This window comes from Biomphalaria glabrata, chromosome 13 (assembly GCF_947242115.1).
Source record: "Biomphalaria glabrata chromosome 13, xgBioGlab47.1, whole genome shotgun sequence".
Taxonomy (NCBI): domain Eukaryota; kingdom Metazoa; phylum Mollusca; class Gastropoda; family Planorbidae; genus Biomphalaria; species Biomphalaria glabrata.
Window position 1 is genome coordinate 11979624 of NC_074723.1, and position 17877 is coordinate 11997500.

The 17877-nt window shown below is 36.6% G+C and overlaps 1 protein-coding gene across 1 annotated transcript in view; it reads right to left on the reverse strand.

The window, feature by feature from the left end:
• Nucleotides 1-17877, reverse strand: part of LOC106075192 (sodium- and chloride-dependent neutral and basic amino acid transporter B(0+)-like) — a 33848-nt gene that overhangs the window by 15952 nt on the left and 19 nt on the right. Inside the window, exons 1-5 of the mRNA XM_056007973.1 lie at nucleotides 17684-17877; nucleotides 4238-4436; nucleotides 3002-3133; nucleotides 2343-2470; nucleotides 1128-1324 (exon numbers count right to left, since the gene is read on the reverse strand). The exon at nucleotides 17684-17877 is cut by the window's right edge and continues 19 nt beyond it. Of these exons, the coding sequence (XP_055863948.1) occupies nucleotides 1128-1324; nucleotides 2343-2470; nucleotides 3002-3133; nucleotides 4238-4436; nucleotides 17684-17755 (728 nt within the window). The 5' untranslated portion in view covers nucleotides 17756-17877. The remainder of the gene's footprint in view (nucleotides 1-1127; nucleotides 1325-2342; nucleotides 2471-3001; nucleotides 3134-4237; nucleotides 4437-17683) is intronic.

Below are 17877 nucleotides of genomic sequence, written 5' to 3' on the forward strand. Positions count from 1 at the left end.
ATTCGAACTCATGGCTCAAGCCTTCTCATGCTTCTCAGGCCAACACGGTAACCACTCTACTAGTGGAGAGCTTCTGAACACGAAAGATTCGATAGGTATCTATTGTTTCGTCCTATTTTTCATGTAGTGTTCACTATAACACCATTTCAGTCAAGTACAATTTCTTTCCCTTGTTCGCGACGATACTAAACAAAATAATTAATTACCAATAGTTTATTCAATTTGTTAATTTATTCTGGTGTTATCAGGTAAAAGAAAATTCAGCTAGATCCGAGGTGGGGGGGGGGGGAGAAATAAAGTGTACAAACTTTTTACCACATAGGCAGAGTAAGTTGATAGAAGCTTTGTAAACAGGATTATGTAAGGGGAGAACTGTATAGTTATAATCATTTATATCAGTACTGTAGGACTTATATCCCTTAATCACTTTCAAACTAAGTTAATTAATTAATGAATGTGAAGTGGGAGTAAGAACGTGTACGTAAGCTGAACACGACGGAGAGTCAGACAGACGTAATATAAGCTTGGTAAAACATTAGAGTTAACCTAACCCTTTCAAATCTTGCGACAATTAATGACAATTAATACCGAAAAGGGGAAATAAATTATACGGTATTTTGAGATATGTCTGTAAATGAGGAGTTATCTTCCACGTAGATGAGTTTCTCCTTTTTCAATGTAGAGAGAAAAGTATAACTTTTCTTGTATTTTAACGTTTATTATTAATTTATCAGTAGTTAAAAGTTAGACTATCCAACACTGAGTACCAGCACCAATTTCTTTACAAAAAAGCACTGTGTATCTATCTACCTATCTATCTATCTATCTATCTATCTATCTATCTATTATTTTTCTTCGTCACGAATCTCAACATAGAGCCTTTTGCAGCCTAAAGCGACACTGGGTCAAGATCAAAATGAGCATAACAGGCGCCCTCCCCCTTGTAACAGAAACAAGACCTATTCACAAAACAAATAACATAATTTACTCTATAAAAAGATACACAAATAGTATACATCGGAGTAATGTATTTCGCTTCTCTATAATACTATACACTTTCTCGTGCTAAAGAGACGACATATGGGACCCGAGGTATTACTGTCCTATTGACTATGTCTACTACTCACTAGAAGTAAAGTTCCGCCGATGATGTCCCGACTATCTTTGGTGTACAGCTCATGTTGAAAGGGAGAGAACTGTTGTCTATGGTCGAGTTACCTGTACATGAACACTTGCCCAATTCCTGGTTCTGTGTCATGTTCAGTGTACATGGAGCAGGGCTGGCCTCATATTTGGACACACAGTTGTAATCTCGGATCCACTCCTGAAAATGAAAGAGTCAAATTTTAAGCATGCAGATATAATCTCTTGAAAATGTCATCAATCTATTCACTTTATAGTTATCAACCTTTAGGACATGGTAGTCTACTGATAAATGTAAGATACAGAACGTTATGTGAGCGAGACTGCTTCTTCAGAATAGGGCTCTAAGCCTTGAAGAAGAGATGCTCTAGGAGATGCTCTAGGACTCCTCTAGATGCTATAGGACTCCTCTAGGAGATGTTCCAAGACTCATCTAGGAGATGCTCTAGGACTCCTCTAGGAGATGTTCCAAGACTCCTCTAGGAGATGTTCCAAGACTCCTCTAGGAGATGTTCCAAGACTCCTCTAGGAGATGTTCCAAGACTCATGTAGGAGATGCTCTAGGACTCCTCTAGGAGATAATCTCTAGTCGTTTTACGGCTGATGGATGCCAACAGAATGTGTAGATCTAATAAAATTGTCTTCTCTATAGATGTTGTCTTTGATTCCGATGATTAAGGATGACCTACTTACCACTGACATAAAAAAAAGAAAACTAAAACTTTACGGCCATATCACAAGGGCTCAGAGCTCGCGAAGACCTTCCTTCAGGGAACAGTACCAGGAAAAGAGGCAGACAGAGTAAACGACGGGATGGAAGTACGGGTCTGTCATGAAAAAAGATTCTATCCAAGACAAAAGACAGAGCGGAATGAAGAATTACATGGACAGATCACGTGTGGTGCCCCAACTATTCAACGGACTAATGGATAGATGAAGTGGCCGTGAAGGTATTATTTGACAGCATACAATATAATGGCGTGTGATAATAGTTTGTGTTATTGTGTGTACTAACGAAACTGGGTCACCTGTGTTATTTTCATATTGAATGAATGAGCTTGAATGAGTGTGTTCGCGATTGAATGTGTTGAAGGAAATATAGTAAATATTTTAAAAAGGAACAAGTGATTCAGGAACAAAGACACAGACATGGTCTACAGTCGCTGTGACAACAGTTTTTCCTATGACTTTCTGATTACCTCTGAACATTGAGTCCACGGCAGAGTTTCCTGCATGGAGGCGAAGAAGTAATAGAGGGTGTAGGCCATGATGATGTTGTAGTAGATGGAGACGATGAGGGAGATCATGCACATGGAGACGCCTACGCCTGCAAAGAATTGTTTGATTGTATTTGAGAAATGCACTTTACATGCAAAAAATAAAAACAAAGCTTTTGTGTTTTAACACATTTAAAAAAAAAGTATTTAGATACAGATTTGTCTCTAAAAAGTAAAAATAAAGAAGCCAAAGTATGAGATTTTAAGATGATTCTTCGTCTGCCTCTAAAATTTTTAGCTGCTGAGTTGTAGGTACTGTTGCAGTCTGTTCCATGGAATATTAGCATAAAGTCTTCTTCATCACCTCTATTCTACTAATCAGTATATAATCTCAACCTGATTGTTGTAGTGAATAAGTCTTTTTAAGGTGTGATAAAATGGGACCTTCAGAAATGTATTAGCATCCAGTATGCTATGATATGAAGGGAAGTCAATCATAAGTTTACTAAAATCCATATATTAAAAAGCCTGAACCCTTGAAGTAACAATTCCACTGTCATCGCAAGACGGCCCCAACACTATGTTCAATATCTACCAAGTTTTTACAATCTTGTTTAGTAAAAGGGAAATACAAGCGTTACCTTTAGCTGCAGGATTCATTCTCCAGACTTTAGTTGGTCCACTCCCAGAGTACTGACCCATGACCAGTTCCATGAAATACATTGGTTTACCAATCAAGAGCTGAAGTATTATGTATGCGATCAGGAAGGCCGCTGGTTGAAAGTAAAATATTAAAACTTAATATCCATGTACAATAGTCTCAGCAGTTTGAAAAAGTCGACTAATTCAATATTTGAAAATGAGCTAATGGTTCAATGTGCCTGTATTCGTGCCTATAAATTGCTTATTTGACAGTTGATAGAGAGTCAAGTTGGGAACTAGGGGAGATAGAAATGCATAAATTGTAAAATTAATTTAATATTAATAAATTTCAGCTCATTTGTGAACAGTGAAATGGCGTGCTGAATGTAATATCATAAATCAACAGATATTTTATTGCTAAAAAAACATAGCTGAGATTTCTACTAATATAAAAAAAACAAGATATTAGCAAGAATGTTTAACTAGGGTAGCCTTACAGTTAAATAACTCTAAATCGTATAAGGTATCATGTACTTGTCAGCAGAGCTCTAAATCTACTTCACACAAAATCGACAATGAAAGAGAATATTTTGGTAGAAATGGAAGTCATTGTATTCGATACTTTAGAATACTTTAGATAGCAGAAGGTAGAAATAAATGGAGCGAGCAAGTTACTAAAACAAATGAAATGATCGCCATGGGTCTGCACTCAGGGGGAAGTGACACTGAAAGGCCAGCGCAATTGTAGTATAAAGGGAGGCCACTGTGACAGAAAAACTTCCATCAAGTTATATTTCTTGGGAAAGGAAAATTCTTAGGAAAATCTATGGTGCCATACAGGATGAAACAGGGTGGAGGACACGCACTAACCAGGAGATATATCAATTGTTTAAAGACCCACCAAGAGTGACGGAAATAAAAAAAGAACAGACTACGTTGGGCAGGTCACCTTGAAAGAATGTCAGATAACAGAGGAACGAAAATCGTATACAGGCAAAAACCAATAGGCAGGCGATGATGTAGAAACAGATCTGAAGCAGCTTGGGGTCAGGGCGTGGAGACGAAATGCCCAGGAGAGATCTGAATGGAAGGATGTGTCGAAGCAGGCCAGAGCCCTCCATGGGCTGTAGCGCCACTGTGATGGATGGATATTTGTTGTCAGTCTTCAAACCCGAGAAACTATGAACACATTTGAAACAATTATTTACAAAACTAAAATTGTAACTTAAACCTACCTCCACCATTGACATAACAAAGATACGGAAACCTCCAGACGTTGCCGAGTCCCACAGAAAGCCCAACACAGGAGAGAACGAATTCGGCCTTGTTGCCCCATTGCTCTCTCTCCACTTCCTCTTTCTTAGAGCTCTCCTGAAGTCGACCTTCTGATGCCAAGTCACTGGAGTAGCTGGCATCTGTGGGGAAACGTGTCTCCTAAGGACAACAGATTATGTTATGTTTGTAGTAATTCTGCTATGTCCCTCATGGTGTAATAAATAAAGGACAAAGGAATGGTAAAAATTATGTTCAGCCAAAGGGTTCAAACCCTCAATTTTCCTAAGACATTATATGTAGGTCGCAGGTGGTGCTGCGTAGCCACGGGAAATACTGCATTTCTCGTTAATCTTCGGACTCGAAGACAAGCGTTATTAAATATGTACATTTATACAGTTCTAGAATTGAGGTATTGTTCTCATCAAATCAGTCTCTATTGGGTTTACTACAGTATCCCAGGACTTTGGCCGTCACGTCCTGAAGTATCGTTTTTAGCTGGTGTTATGACAGGATTAGGATTTAGTTATTTGTTTCGGGAATAGGGGAAAAGTTTTACTTAGCGACGATGACGTAAAGTTTGTTAAAAAGTAAGAACGCTCTATTCGACACTATCAACAAGACGCTTTTCATTAGAGCAGTGAAAATAAGAAGTTAGATCCAGACGGCTAGTAACCGAGGACATTAGACAGGTCCCTTCTTGAGGATTAAAAGTGTTTCCTATTTTAACACTAGTGTCGACTACCTATCTTGATTGTTTTGGCATTTCGCCGGTGTTTGAAGGTTACCTCCTGTTTATTTCATTGTTTGTATTTGACACGGCGGAAGAGCCTCAACACTGGCTTCAGTTACTCACTGGATTATCGTCATATATATATATATATATATATATATATATATATATATATATATATATATATATATATATATATATATATATGTCTGTGTGTGTGTGTATGTATATGAGAGAGAGAGAGAGAGAGAGAGAGAGAACATATTTCAAAGACATCAACGTAGATCCAAACTGTTTTATGTTGGAGAAAGAAAGATAAAAAGTATATTTTTACATTTTTACAACTGTTTTATGTTGGAGAAAGAAAGATAAAAAGTATATTTTTACATTTTTACAACTGTTTTATGTTGGAGAAAGAAAGATAAAATATATATTTTTACATTTTTACAACTGTTTTATGTTGGAGAAAGAAAGATAAAAAGTATATTTTTACATTGCATTTGAAATGTGACGAACTATTTGTTGACAAATGATAAATACCTAGCCCAAGTTATCATTCAAATATTTCTAAATTTCACGATAAAATTTAATCAAACAACGGTTCTAAAAATTGTTTGTAGTGTAAACCATCGTGACAGGGCCGTCCTTAGACATAGGCAAAGTAGGCAGCCACCTAGGACTAAAAAAAATTAAGAAATGAAATTGAGAAATTTGGATCAGATCTCAAACATAGTAGAGCACTATAACTCCATGTTTAGTAGTCTCTGCTATGGAAATTGCAATATATGAAGTTCAGTTAGTTGTCGATTTAGTTATTGACACAAGGCAGGTTTTTAATAAATTGCGTATTTTTAGTGGCCCCAGAAGGGGAAAAGACGCTTTTGGTTTTGTGTGGTCTGTCCGTCCCGTTTAGATCTCGTAAACTAGAAAAGATATTGAAAATCTTACATCATAATATTTTAGACCATTCAAAGTTCTGATGCAACGGCTACTTTTTTCTTTTCTGAAAGCGAAAAATCTAATTTTTAAAATCAACTATGATAAGCAGTTTTTTCATAAAAATACACCTCTTTACAACTATTCACTATTAATAGTAAAAAACACGGGAAGCTATTTAGTAAGGGACATGACCACGTATCATATTTTAACACATTTATGCAAACGGTTTTAGATTTTGTGTCAAAATTTTTTATTTTTTTTTAACAATTGTATTGCTAAGTTAAGTAAGTTCTGTTATACTAACTATTACATTTACAAAAATAAAAAAAATGTTTACTTTTTTTAAGGAGAAAAAATATATTTAGTATATAAGTGGAACATAATTTAAAACAACAATTAATAAGTAGTGATTCATATTATCGTGTAAACTGCAGGGTAGTATCGTAACTATGCATCGATAAACTAAAGGAATTCTTTTTTTGAAAATGAGTATAAGTAATTTTTCTTGAGACTTTGAATAAGAGACTGACCCTTTACAAAACAATTTCATCAATTAAATAATTATTATAACACATTTTCTTGTATTTAAAGTAATTTCTTATCATAGACTAGAGATGCCATTTTTGTTGCGTCACTTCCATGTTTGCTAGATCTAGATCTTGATTTCGGCCAAGTAGATGGAGAAACTTCATGATTATAAGACATCGGTTAGGCCAGGTTCACATCTAGCTTCACATTCACTTTCACCTATCCCTTGGTTTGCTGGACCGTTAGGGCACCACACAGGATCTGTTAACATTCTTTCTCCCGTCTTCGCTCATTAGCCTTTGATAGAATTTCATTTTGATGTTCTTTCTGAAAATTTTGAAACCTACCTTTTACCTGCCTGGGTGGACCACTTTGGGGGCCGATTTTGAGCTTGTGTTTCCACACAAAGTGTCTTTGTAACCTTGTTTATTTTTTTTTTTTGTTTTTTTTTTGTTTGCTGCTTCTTTTCAATTTTTTTAAATTTCTTTTAGGGTCACCAAATTTACTTCGCCTAGGGCCTTCAGCTATTCAAGGCTGCCGTGATTGTGATCAGCATCATCGTTAGAATGTAATGTCATAGTATTCATTGTAGCTAGAAGTTTGATCTTTTATCTGTAAACATATTTCTGAAAGTTTATTTAAACTTCAAAGTTGTCAGTCAAATTTATTTCTCTTTGAGACTTTTCAGTCTTAATGTATGAGATAATATTGAGGTCATTTTGCTTTGTTTGTATTACAAACACAAACTTTGTACGAGCCTTACAAAGAAGGATTATTACGTCCTCTGGCAAACCACTGCAGGATGACAGAGGAAGGGGGTGGAGAGCGGAGGGCATGGCTCGAAATCAAACCATCGGACAATAGTCCGAAGCTCTCAGCCCTACTCGTTATTATTATCTTCAAATTCCCCTTTATCAAAAGGAAGGGGGCGTAGTGGCTGATTGGTTAAGCGCTTTGCTTCCGAACCTGGGGTCCTGGCCCCTGGGTTCGAATCTCGATGAGATGGATTTTGAATTTTTTTTGTGAACCCCTGAGTCCAGCCAACTCTAACGGGTATCTGACTTTAGTCGTGAAAAGTCAAGGCTGTAGGTCGTTGAGCTGGCCACGTGACACCCTGCTCTTTGACCGTTGGCCATTGTAACAGATGACCTTAACATCATCTGCCCTATAGGTCGCGAGGTCTCAATAGGGAACTTTACTTTTTTTACCTTTTTTCTAAACTTTCAGAGTGCTGAACCAAGTTCATTCCAATATTTAGGAGAAGCATGATCGAGAAGCTTAACATTGCTTGGTGGACATGCTTCAGAGTTTAAATAGGTCATTCTATTTATTTCCTAAATCACAGAATTCTATGAACCGAAGAACCTTAAAAAAAGAAGTCGATGTGGATAGTAAGTCACAAACTAAATATAGATCTAGGTGTAGTCAGTGCAGTCAGTGGACATGAGTGAATGCGTGAAAGGATTTCCATTACCTGTCACTAGATATGTCACTGTCGATCAGCAATGTTTGTATTTTGTCTTGTGTTCCCACTTCAAGTTCCCACTTCAATGTTCCCACTTCAAGTTCCAAGCCTTGGTGTAGAAATATCGAAGCAAAAAATATAATAATAAAAAGAAAATCCCATACCGCCTCCTTTGTATACGGTTGAGCGATAATGTGTTACCATCCCAGTGTGTGTTCACTAACTGAAGGTCGTCGTACTCTATACAAGATGACATAATTTGTAACCGCTTTAGGTAAACCAATCACGCAATAAGATTTATCTTTTCTTGCGTTCGTCGTAGTGTATCTGGGTGTATCTAGGGGCAAATCTGGATGTATTGATGCCTGAATCTTGATTTATTCATGCTTTAATCTGGGTGAATTAATAATTAAAGAAACAAAATACCTAAGAAAAAAAGTGCAGAAGACCTGAGAATCGATGACCTCGTTTTGTTCAACCGTAGCAAACGAAAGACTATACACCAAGGGTTCTCTACCTGTGGGTCGCGACCCACTTATGGGTCGAATGATAAATTGTTGGTATTCAAACTATTTCCTATCCCTTTCTGTTTGAGATTGTGTTGCACCTTCTTCTTCCATTTCCAAGAACAAATCTTTGTGAAACAAGGTTTTCCAGCTTGTTAATTATTAAGTCCAAATTCAGAAGCAGACTCGATGCAGAAGATGACATTCGTTGTGCTAGTAAATACCTGATCTGTTGGAATAGACACAAGCTCAACCTTCGCACTATCATTGGCATGTTTGTAAGTACGACACTATTTCTGTAACAATGTAGCTTACTGTATCAAAGACTTTGTTCTCCATAATTCGCATCTGTGTCAAATTGTCACAATATTCAAATTGTCAAATTGTCATGTATATTGTGAATGCGCAATAGAAAAAGTAAATAAATGCAAGTCTGAATAATAACCTTTTTTTAAAAAAACATTAATTATAAGTACAAATTAATTTATCTGTAAATGAAAAAAAAATACGGTTGGGGGTCTCCGCCTAGTGGGAAACTATATTAGGGGGGGTCGCGGAATTAAAAAGGCTGAGAATAGCTGCTATACACCACTAGAGCACTACTTCAATCATGAGAAGACCTCTTGCAGAACAAAGTAGTCTACCCACAGAGTTTACAGTTGAATAACTACAATCTATAAATAGTGCAACCATAAATCTAATAGCCAACACTAGCAGGACAAAGTTCTTCGATTACTACATCCTGATGTAGAGTAATGAAATAACATCTTGTTGGCAAAACTATTATTTTATCAGTTTTTTTTAATCAGATGTTGCCCCAAATCTATTTTATTTTTTTTAAATATTTTTTTTTGTTTTCAGCTTTCCTAAGGTTGTGGCCAGAGCGCACCTTGGGATGGTGGTAGCCTTTTAGGTCAATTTTAGAGAGTGCAAAACCTAGGCCTACATAAAGAAATAAAGGCGGCTTTACAAATAGGAAAGAAATAAAACGGGGTTGTGAAATGAACAGGTTCAATACTTTTGAAATTGAAAAGTTATTTTTAAGGAAAAAAAAAGTTGAGAAACAAGTTTCAAATGAAACCTACAAGAGTCCCAGGATGAATGATGAAAGTTTCCTTATACAATAGTTGGAGGGGGGGGGGGGTTCAGTGAGGACAAATAATTCTGGGACTCTGAGGGGATCGAAGATGGCAAATAATTTTTGCACTCATGAAGGATGATGACTTCTACGACGCGACTAATGAAATTTGAAACATTTAATTATAATTATTTTGTCCAGAAACTGATAAAAGAAAACTTTAAAATGCAGATCAAAGACATCTTAAGAAATTACTTTTGTTTAAGATAGCACATTTGTTTCATTAAGAAATTGGTTACACTTTTAAAATATTTATTATAAGATTTGTTGTGGTTCATTTCTGTTCAATAAACCTGGAGTCGGCAAGATACCATACAAAATTTAGCCAAGAGATATTATTATCATTATTATTATTTAATTATGTGGCTGAGTGGTTAAGCGCTTGGATTCCAAGCCTGACGTCCTGTATTCGAATCTCGGTGAAGACTGGGCTTTTGAATTTTGAATTTTTAGAGTCCACCCAACTATAATGGGTACCTGACTTTAGTTATGGAAATAAAAGGTGGTTGGTCGTTGTGCTGGTCACATGACACCCTGCTCATTAACCGTGGTCCATAGAAACAGATGACCTTAACATCATCTGCCCCATAGATCGCAAGTTCTGAAAGCAAAACTATAAAAAAAAAATCACTATAAATTTTGTTGTTACTATTGTATTTATAATATAAATAAACTTATTTTTTATTTTCCTGCTCTGTCAGGATCGAAGGGAAAATAAGATTTATTGTAGTCCTCTTAATTATGTCCCCTTAACAGTCGTGTGGCATGTCTGCAGCAGTAGTGCCCAATGACAATTTACGAGAATCTTCTTAGGCAGCGTTTCTTAAATTGTGGCGCGCAAGGTCCTCTCGATGGGATTACGACGTCCTGACAATAATTGGTGAGTCCGGTGCCTGTCGTAACTGCCCTTTTGGCGAGAGGCGTCTGTGACAATATCGACTCTAATCATTTTTGAAGAATGCATTTCAAAACATCTCCGTAATCCTTCTCAACTTTTTTGTGTTAGAATTCTTTCGACTAATGTACATCTTTATATTGACAACTTTTTTTGTTACAAAAAGTAAAAAGGTCCGTGACAAGACGTTTTAGTTAACACGGAGAGGATCTTACCACGATCACGCCCGTTACAGACGTATCGGTGACCTTTTTTTAAACTAGAATGAATGGTGTGCTGTATTACATGAAAACATTTCAGTATCGGCCTACCATGCCCTATTTATTTTCACCTTGTTCTTTTTTTTAATATGGGCTGTCCTTACCATGAGAAAAAAATGAGTTATGAAGCTCAGAACTCAGAAAAACGCTAGGCGGCCTTTACATTGACATTTAGATAGGCCTACGTAGGTGCGCTATATTTGACCTCCAATTTCACTTACATAATAGTATTGGCCAGTGCTGCGTCTTTCTTTATTAGATTTCATCGGTCACGCGTATTAGCCCGTCTCATTTCTTTTTAATACAACTTTATGAACAACAATATGAACTTTTCTAATTATGATTAAAAAGTAGAAAAAGGACATTACACATGACAGGAGGATGAATTTTTAAAGCTCAGAACGCACGCAAAATATTTGGCGTCTGGGCTCCACCCGTACCCCTTTAAGGAAATTACAGCGCTTTCCTAGACCTCCTTGCTGGATAGAAGAAAACCTGCTGCCTCTTCAAAAATATCTCCAGATGTTTTTAGACCTTTTAGAGTTTACAAAACAATTCCGTTTCGCATAGGGCTCTACAATGGTTAAGTCCGGCCCTGCTATTTAGTGACAGGTAAATACTGTTTGTTCTCTCCCCACCCCACCTCTTTTTTTTTCGCCTCTAAAATTACGTAGGATAATTCTATTCCGTCCAACTTGCAAAAATAACAGAGTGATCTTTCCATTACATGGTATAAAAGCTCTTGAGCCATGAATAGAATTATATATATATAGATAGATAGATAGATAGATAGCTATCACGGTAACCTTCACACAGGTACCCCTTTCTTTCCTCACCCCCATTTCCCAACTGGTCCAGACAAGTAATAGGATCATAGCGCATCGAGGAAGCTAAAAGCACTAACTTACGCTAAACAAAAGCAATTGGTAAAACTATTTCTAATCGCACAAATTTATTATTGTAAGTCTAGATCTATTACAACTTTAATTACATCATCGAAAAGGGCATTCTATAAGAATATCCCATATAAGCTGGAGGCATAATATATTAACGAGAAATTTAATCTTTCAAGGGATTCTGTTTGGGAGTTTGGTAATTGTTCTTTTCAATCTATATTCTGTATCAACACAAAATAAAAGACACTAAATCATGTTTCTATTTCAGTCTTAATTGCTCCCTTTGTAGTGGCATACGACTGTGAGGTAGAGCAAGGGAGAGAAGTGAACCTAGAAGATGACTCCTGCGAGAGTTATTGGACTTGCAAGGACTACGACGCTGTCCTGTCCCACAGTGAAGACGACATGCAGTTCGACTTTGCCTGGCGCGTGTGTCGCCCAAACTGTTGAGTCATGAGGAGAAATATATATATATATATATATATATATATATATATAAATAGATTATTATTATTATTATTATGTTAGAAACGAACGAGTAGTTATTCTCTGGCGCTGCCAGGGTCGAGTTTCGCTAAAGAGAAACAAAATTCATCGTAGTCCCTTTAACAGTTTCCACTGAGGAATTTTCTGGTCATATGGCAGGTCTGCAGCAGTACCGCCCTCTGACAGGCAACGAGGATGTTCCTAGGAATGTTAAGGGCCTTGAAGGTGTCTGTGAGGTCGGTTGTTATTATCCCCTCGGTTGACATAACAATGGGGTATATTGTTATTTTGGACCATTTCCATAGACGCTAAATCTCCAAGCCTAGGATCCTATATTTTCTTTGTTTTTCTATCTCAGTTTTTCTCAAATTATGAGACAGTGGTACGGCGATATCGATAATGGTAGCGGTTTTTTCTTTTTTATCGATGAACAGCAGATCCGGGCGATTGAAATCTACCGTTTTGTCGGTCAGAATAGGCCTGTCCCAGTACAGCAGATGTTCAGTAGACTCGAGAACCTCTTGTGGCGAGTATTTATAATAAGGAGAAGTGTCCTTACCAATCAAATTGTGCGTCAAAGCCAAGTATTGGTGTATTAATTTTGCAACTTGGTTGTGGCGACCTAGGTAGGCTGATTCTGATAGGGCTGGCTGTTCAATCGACTCGCCCACATTTCCACATTTTCGGCATTTGTCGACAACATTGAGTTTTAGGATATGCTTCTCGTAATTTTTTGTCCTGATTACTCTGTCCTGTATTGCTGTAACAAAGCCCTCTGTTTCAGGGTAGAGATGACCTGCTTTGAGCCATGTTAAGGAAGCAGCCTTGTCAATGTTGTCCCCAAGTAATAAAGCCGGTAATTTTTCGTGGAGGTCTTTTTCTTCCCATTGGCGAATCTCATGCCCTACATCGTCCAAACCGACATTGACATCAGCATTGTGTAGGTTCACTGGGGTTACTTCGGAGTCATATTTGCTTAGAAAGGAAACTTAATTGATTGCTGGAGGCGAGCAGTTTTTATCGTATTTTTAAAACTTGCATCTTACACAATTTGAAGATGTTCTGCAATCCACGACCCCAATCCTTCCTGGGCAGGTATAACCTTATGGTGGAGGACTTGGGGTGTAGGCATCGAAATTTGGTTAGTAATTTTCTAGTGAGTCTATCAATGTCATGTAGGTAGGTGTCAGTCCATTTGATCACACCGAACGTGTAAAAGAGCACTGGAACGGCACAGCTGTTTATGGCAGTGATGAGGTTACTGCCAGACAGTTTGGTGTTGAGGATTTTATTAACTCCTTGCTTATATTTACCAAGAAAGTCCTCTTTTAATTTCTTATGGTTTATCTTGGCATTCTGGTTTATTCCAAGATATTTATAAATAGAGGCGGAGTTCAATTCCTAGATGCCTTCAAATGCAATGTTGGTGTTCGTTGCCTTGCCCTTTTTAATGCTTATGATGCCACTCTTATCAGGCCGAAAGACATACAGATATCGTCACTAAAGCATTTTACCGTTTTGATTAAGGTGTGTAACTTTTGCTCGGTTTCTGCATATAGCTTTAGATCATCCATGTATAATAAGTGGGACACACATTTTGTACATTTAGTGTCAACCCTAAAACCATTTGTAGTGTCTTGGAGTAATGAAGATAGAGGATTAATCGCTAGGCAGAACCAGAATTGAGATAGTGAGTCACCCTGGTATATGCCTCTTCTTATGTGCACAGAACCTAGTTTATCACGATTAAGGTGCAGATTTATTTTCCAATTATTCATACAGTCTTTCAATAGTTGTTTTATTCTTGGGTTGATTCTATGGATGTCCAGGGTTTTTAATAGCCAATCATGCGGAACTGAATCGACAGGTTTTTTTGTAGTCGATGTAACACATGTGTACATTTCTCTTTCCTCTATTAGCTTGGTGCAATATAATACCATCTATAATTAGCTGTAATTTACAGCCCATCGACTCTTCAATGCAACCTTGTTGTTCCTCTGCTAGTAGCTTATGGGCAGAGCAAAATTTATACATTTTCCTTTTTAAAAGTGAGGTTAATAGTTTATACAGCACTGACAGACAAGTGATAGGGCGATAGTTTAATGGTTGATTCGGATCACCTTTTTGGAGAAGAGAGATGTTCTCCCTTCAGTGAGTTCTATCAGCATTGAAGACGGTTCTGATATTAACTCGTTAAAACTAGTGGTACATGAATGGCTATCACACAAACTCCAGCCCCCGTCGGAGTCGGATCCCTGTCGGATCTGCCTATTCGCAAGCAATATTCAAGACGTGATTTAATTTTGATGGTCAAAAGAAATAATGTTTCAAAGATTCATTTGCCGTTGTAAAAAGAAAGGTGCAGTTTGCGCGCTGGACTGTAGTTTGGATTTATCAATGGTCCCTGGTTCAAACCCTGCCCGCTCCCATCCCCCGTCGTCCTGCGGGTGGTTTGGACTAGGAAGTAAACTATCTTCAACTCAGAAGGAACATACGAAACATGCAAAATAAACAAACAAACAATCCGGGACCATCAAGAAATTCAGTTCAGCACGCTAACCGCACGACCAGGCATTGCTCTTAACTTAATAACAAACTGGTTACAAACTAATAGCCTATTATTGATAAAGAGATCTATTACACATTACGGCATTGCATCTACCGGATATGTACAATATGTCAGACGAGCGATTTTAGATAATCTTTCATCAGTGATTTGTAATTGAAAAAAAAAAGAAGTAAAAAAACACATATATCGTGCTTATACTTCGATGTCTCAGTACATTTATCAACAGCACTATTGGCATTTTCATTTAAACGGAGCTAGAATATGGTTGTAGATCTACATAAACTAAACTTCTGATTTAGCCCTCTTAAGATCTATATCTACTAGATCTAGATCTATAATATAAATCTGGAATAATTTAGATGTAATTTAGATTTGATTTATGCCCGCCCCCCCCCCCAAAAAATCATAAATAATATATCAATAGGCTGAATGCAACATTAAATTTAAAAATAGTAGATTAGTTTTAGTATATTATAAATTATAACATTGCTATATTGATCTAGACGTTCGGAAATCAAAATCTTTACTTTAAGTCTAGAAATTGAAATTCTATATCTTGATTTAGTCTATATCAGTCTAAACTAGACCTGAAATTCAAGATCTAGACTCTACAACGATTTTAATAACAATAAAAATCCAGATCTAGTTTAAAAAATCTAGATATACTGTTAAAAATCTAGATTATATCTAAATCTAGCTATTATGCCTTTTTTGAAAACGAGTCACATAACGAGGTTTAATAAACATGACTATACCGAGTTGTTTCATTTGAAAAATGTATTCCATATGACGTCAAAGGAAAAAAATCCACTACGTCACACGGCCTAGTTAGACAGTTAATCTGATTATTAAAAAATTTGTGAGGAATTAGTTTAGCACCGCAACAAGTTCGGCGTTACGCTACTGAACGAAAGTCGCTGCATAAGAAGTCCATTTTAAAAAAATGTGCGTGATATTTACATACAAAGTACATTCTTAGCCTTTATAAACAAATATAAATGTGTTCTTTTAATTTTAGCAGCTAGTTGACCAGAAAAAACACCTTTAACTAATATTTACATTTGTTGTGAACATTTCTTGTACATTTTATAAATATATTTGACTTCCTGATACTGAAAATATACAAAACAATTGTCTTTCTTGTTAAAGTATTGTAACATTGCCTTCCTTACATTAAGTAATTGTTTTAGAATTGGTGTATTTTTATGAAAAAAAATCGCTTGCATTATTATTTTTATAAACTAAACAGTTTGCTTTTAGAAAACCAAAAGTAGCCGTTGCATCTAAACTTTTCAAGCTGCATCGCATGGTGAAATAATATTTTTCATTTCTCTTCTAGTTTTCGAGATCTGAGTGTGACGGACAGACAGACGGACATTTCGCACAAACCTAATAGCGGCTTTTCCTCTTAAGGGGTCGCTAAAAATTAATGTCAGTAACGTGTACTTGTCCTTGAACTATGATAATGAACAAAAATCCCAGGAAAAATATCTCGAATGATTGTTATTTACAAGTACACATCGCCATTTAGTAAATAAGTTTATCGCTACCCTAAACATCAGTATCTGTGATCAGGTCACACTTAACATGCGATAAAGAAGTTTTAAAAAATAACGTAAATACAATTGCCTACAAAAATCTGTTGTTTTATGAATTCTGTATAGGTTTCAAGACTCGAGATTGTGATAGTGTTTATAAAGTCCTCTCAAACTTATTTAACATCTGGTCATTGATAGGAAAAGAGCTAAAGCGTCCGTATTTGTTCTTGACCAGTGGTGCCAAAAAATGCGGCTTGCGGGCCAAATCAGGCCCGCGACGTGGCTTCAACCGGCCCGTTCAAACGTGGACTAAAAGGGTAGAAAATCCCACCCTTCAAACAAAAAAAAGTATGAAAATGTATTTTACATGCGTTAGGACCCTCACTTTTTCTCTGATTGATTGGTACCATGTTCCATGACCTTTAACATGTGTATGTCTATGAAATGGAAGAGGCGAAGAAACTACAAGTAGACGCTGAATTTAGAATCTACCAGGAAAAGTGAACGGATCTTTAATTTTTGTGAAAGATTATATAAGATAATAAGCCAAAATACTTTGTAATAAAGAAAATTTGCCTTTTTTTAATAAAACAACAACATATAAAGCCTAAATGTCATTATAAAACAAATATGCCGGTATCCTGTCATCTGTTTCTTAGGCCGACGGTTAACGAGGGTGTCATGTGGCCAGCATAACGACCGCATTACTTTTCCCCAACTAATGTCAGGTACCCATTAGAGCTGGGAGGAATCAGAGGCGCCCTAAAGATTACAAAAAATTCTTTAATCCCAGTCTTCACAAAAATTCAAACCCGAGACTCTCCGGTTCAGAAGCCAAGAACTTTACCCCTATCACGGATAAATGTATGTATGTGTTTATGATCTATTTTTACTTATATATGTTAATTTGAACAAATGCGCGAATGACCGGAAGTGCGTTAGTTGGCAGAAAGTAGAGAGACCAATGTGTGATATGTGCCGTAAAGTTTACTAAAGTTTCTGGGTTTTATCGAGTTGTTCATTGTTTTATTCGTAACTCCAGCTGAACCCAGAGACACCTAGACGTACAGAGAAACTAAAGTAGTTTTCTAGTGAGCTATGATTCTAAATAGCTAGGAGAAGCTGTAACACCCCCTCACCCACCTCACCTCCGAGCTAGTATTGACTAGCTATTTAATTGCAAAGCTAAACATTTTTAATCTTTTAAGCACTGTAAAATCAAACTAATTTGTATTATTCAGATGCCAAAGGGGAACTTTTAATGGGTCCTTGACATTGTTAAGATTCGTGATACTCCCAACTTACAAAATACTGCCTTAATACATAAACTGTGACTTGAATGTCACAATTTTAAGAGTAACGAAAAACACACAAAAAAAGTTTTGAGCGTCTGATATTTTAATTTTCAACTTTAGCTTATCATTTTACAGGATATATTAACTAAGTGACGTCTTACCAGAGGTGTCGCCTTGTGTGGAGCATCGGGTTCTGTGGGCCACATTTTGTAAGTACTTCCCTTCTTTGCCATGGTAACAAGTCAAAAATTAAAATGTTTGTAACCAATCTGTGCTTTTTTTTATATATTTTATTTTCCAAAGAATATATTGCAGAATTAAAATATAAAACTTTCGTTTCGTGTTAAAAAACTGT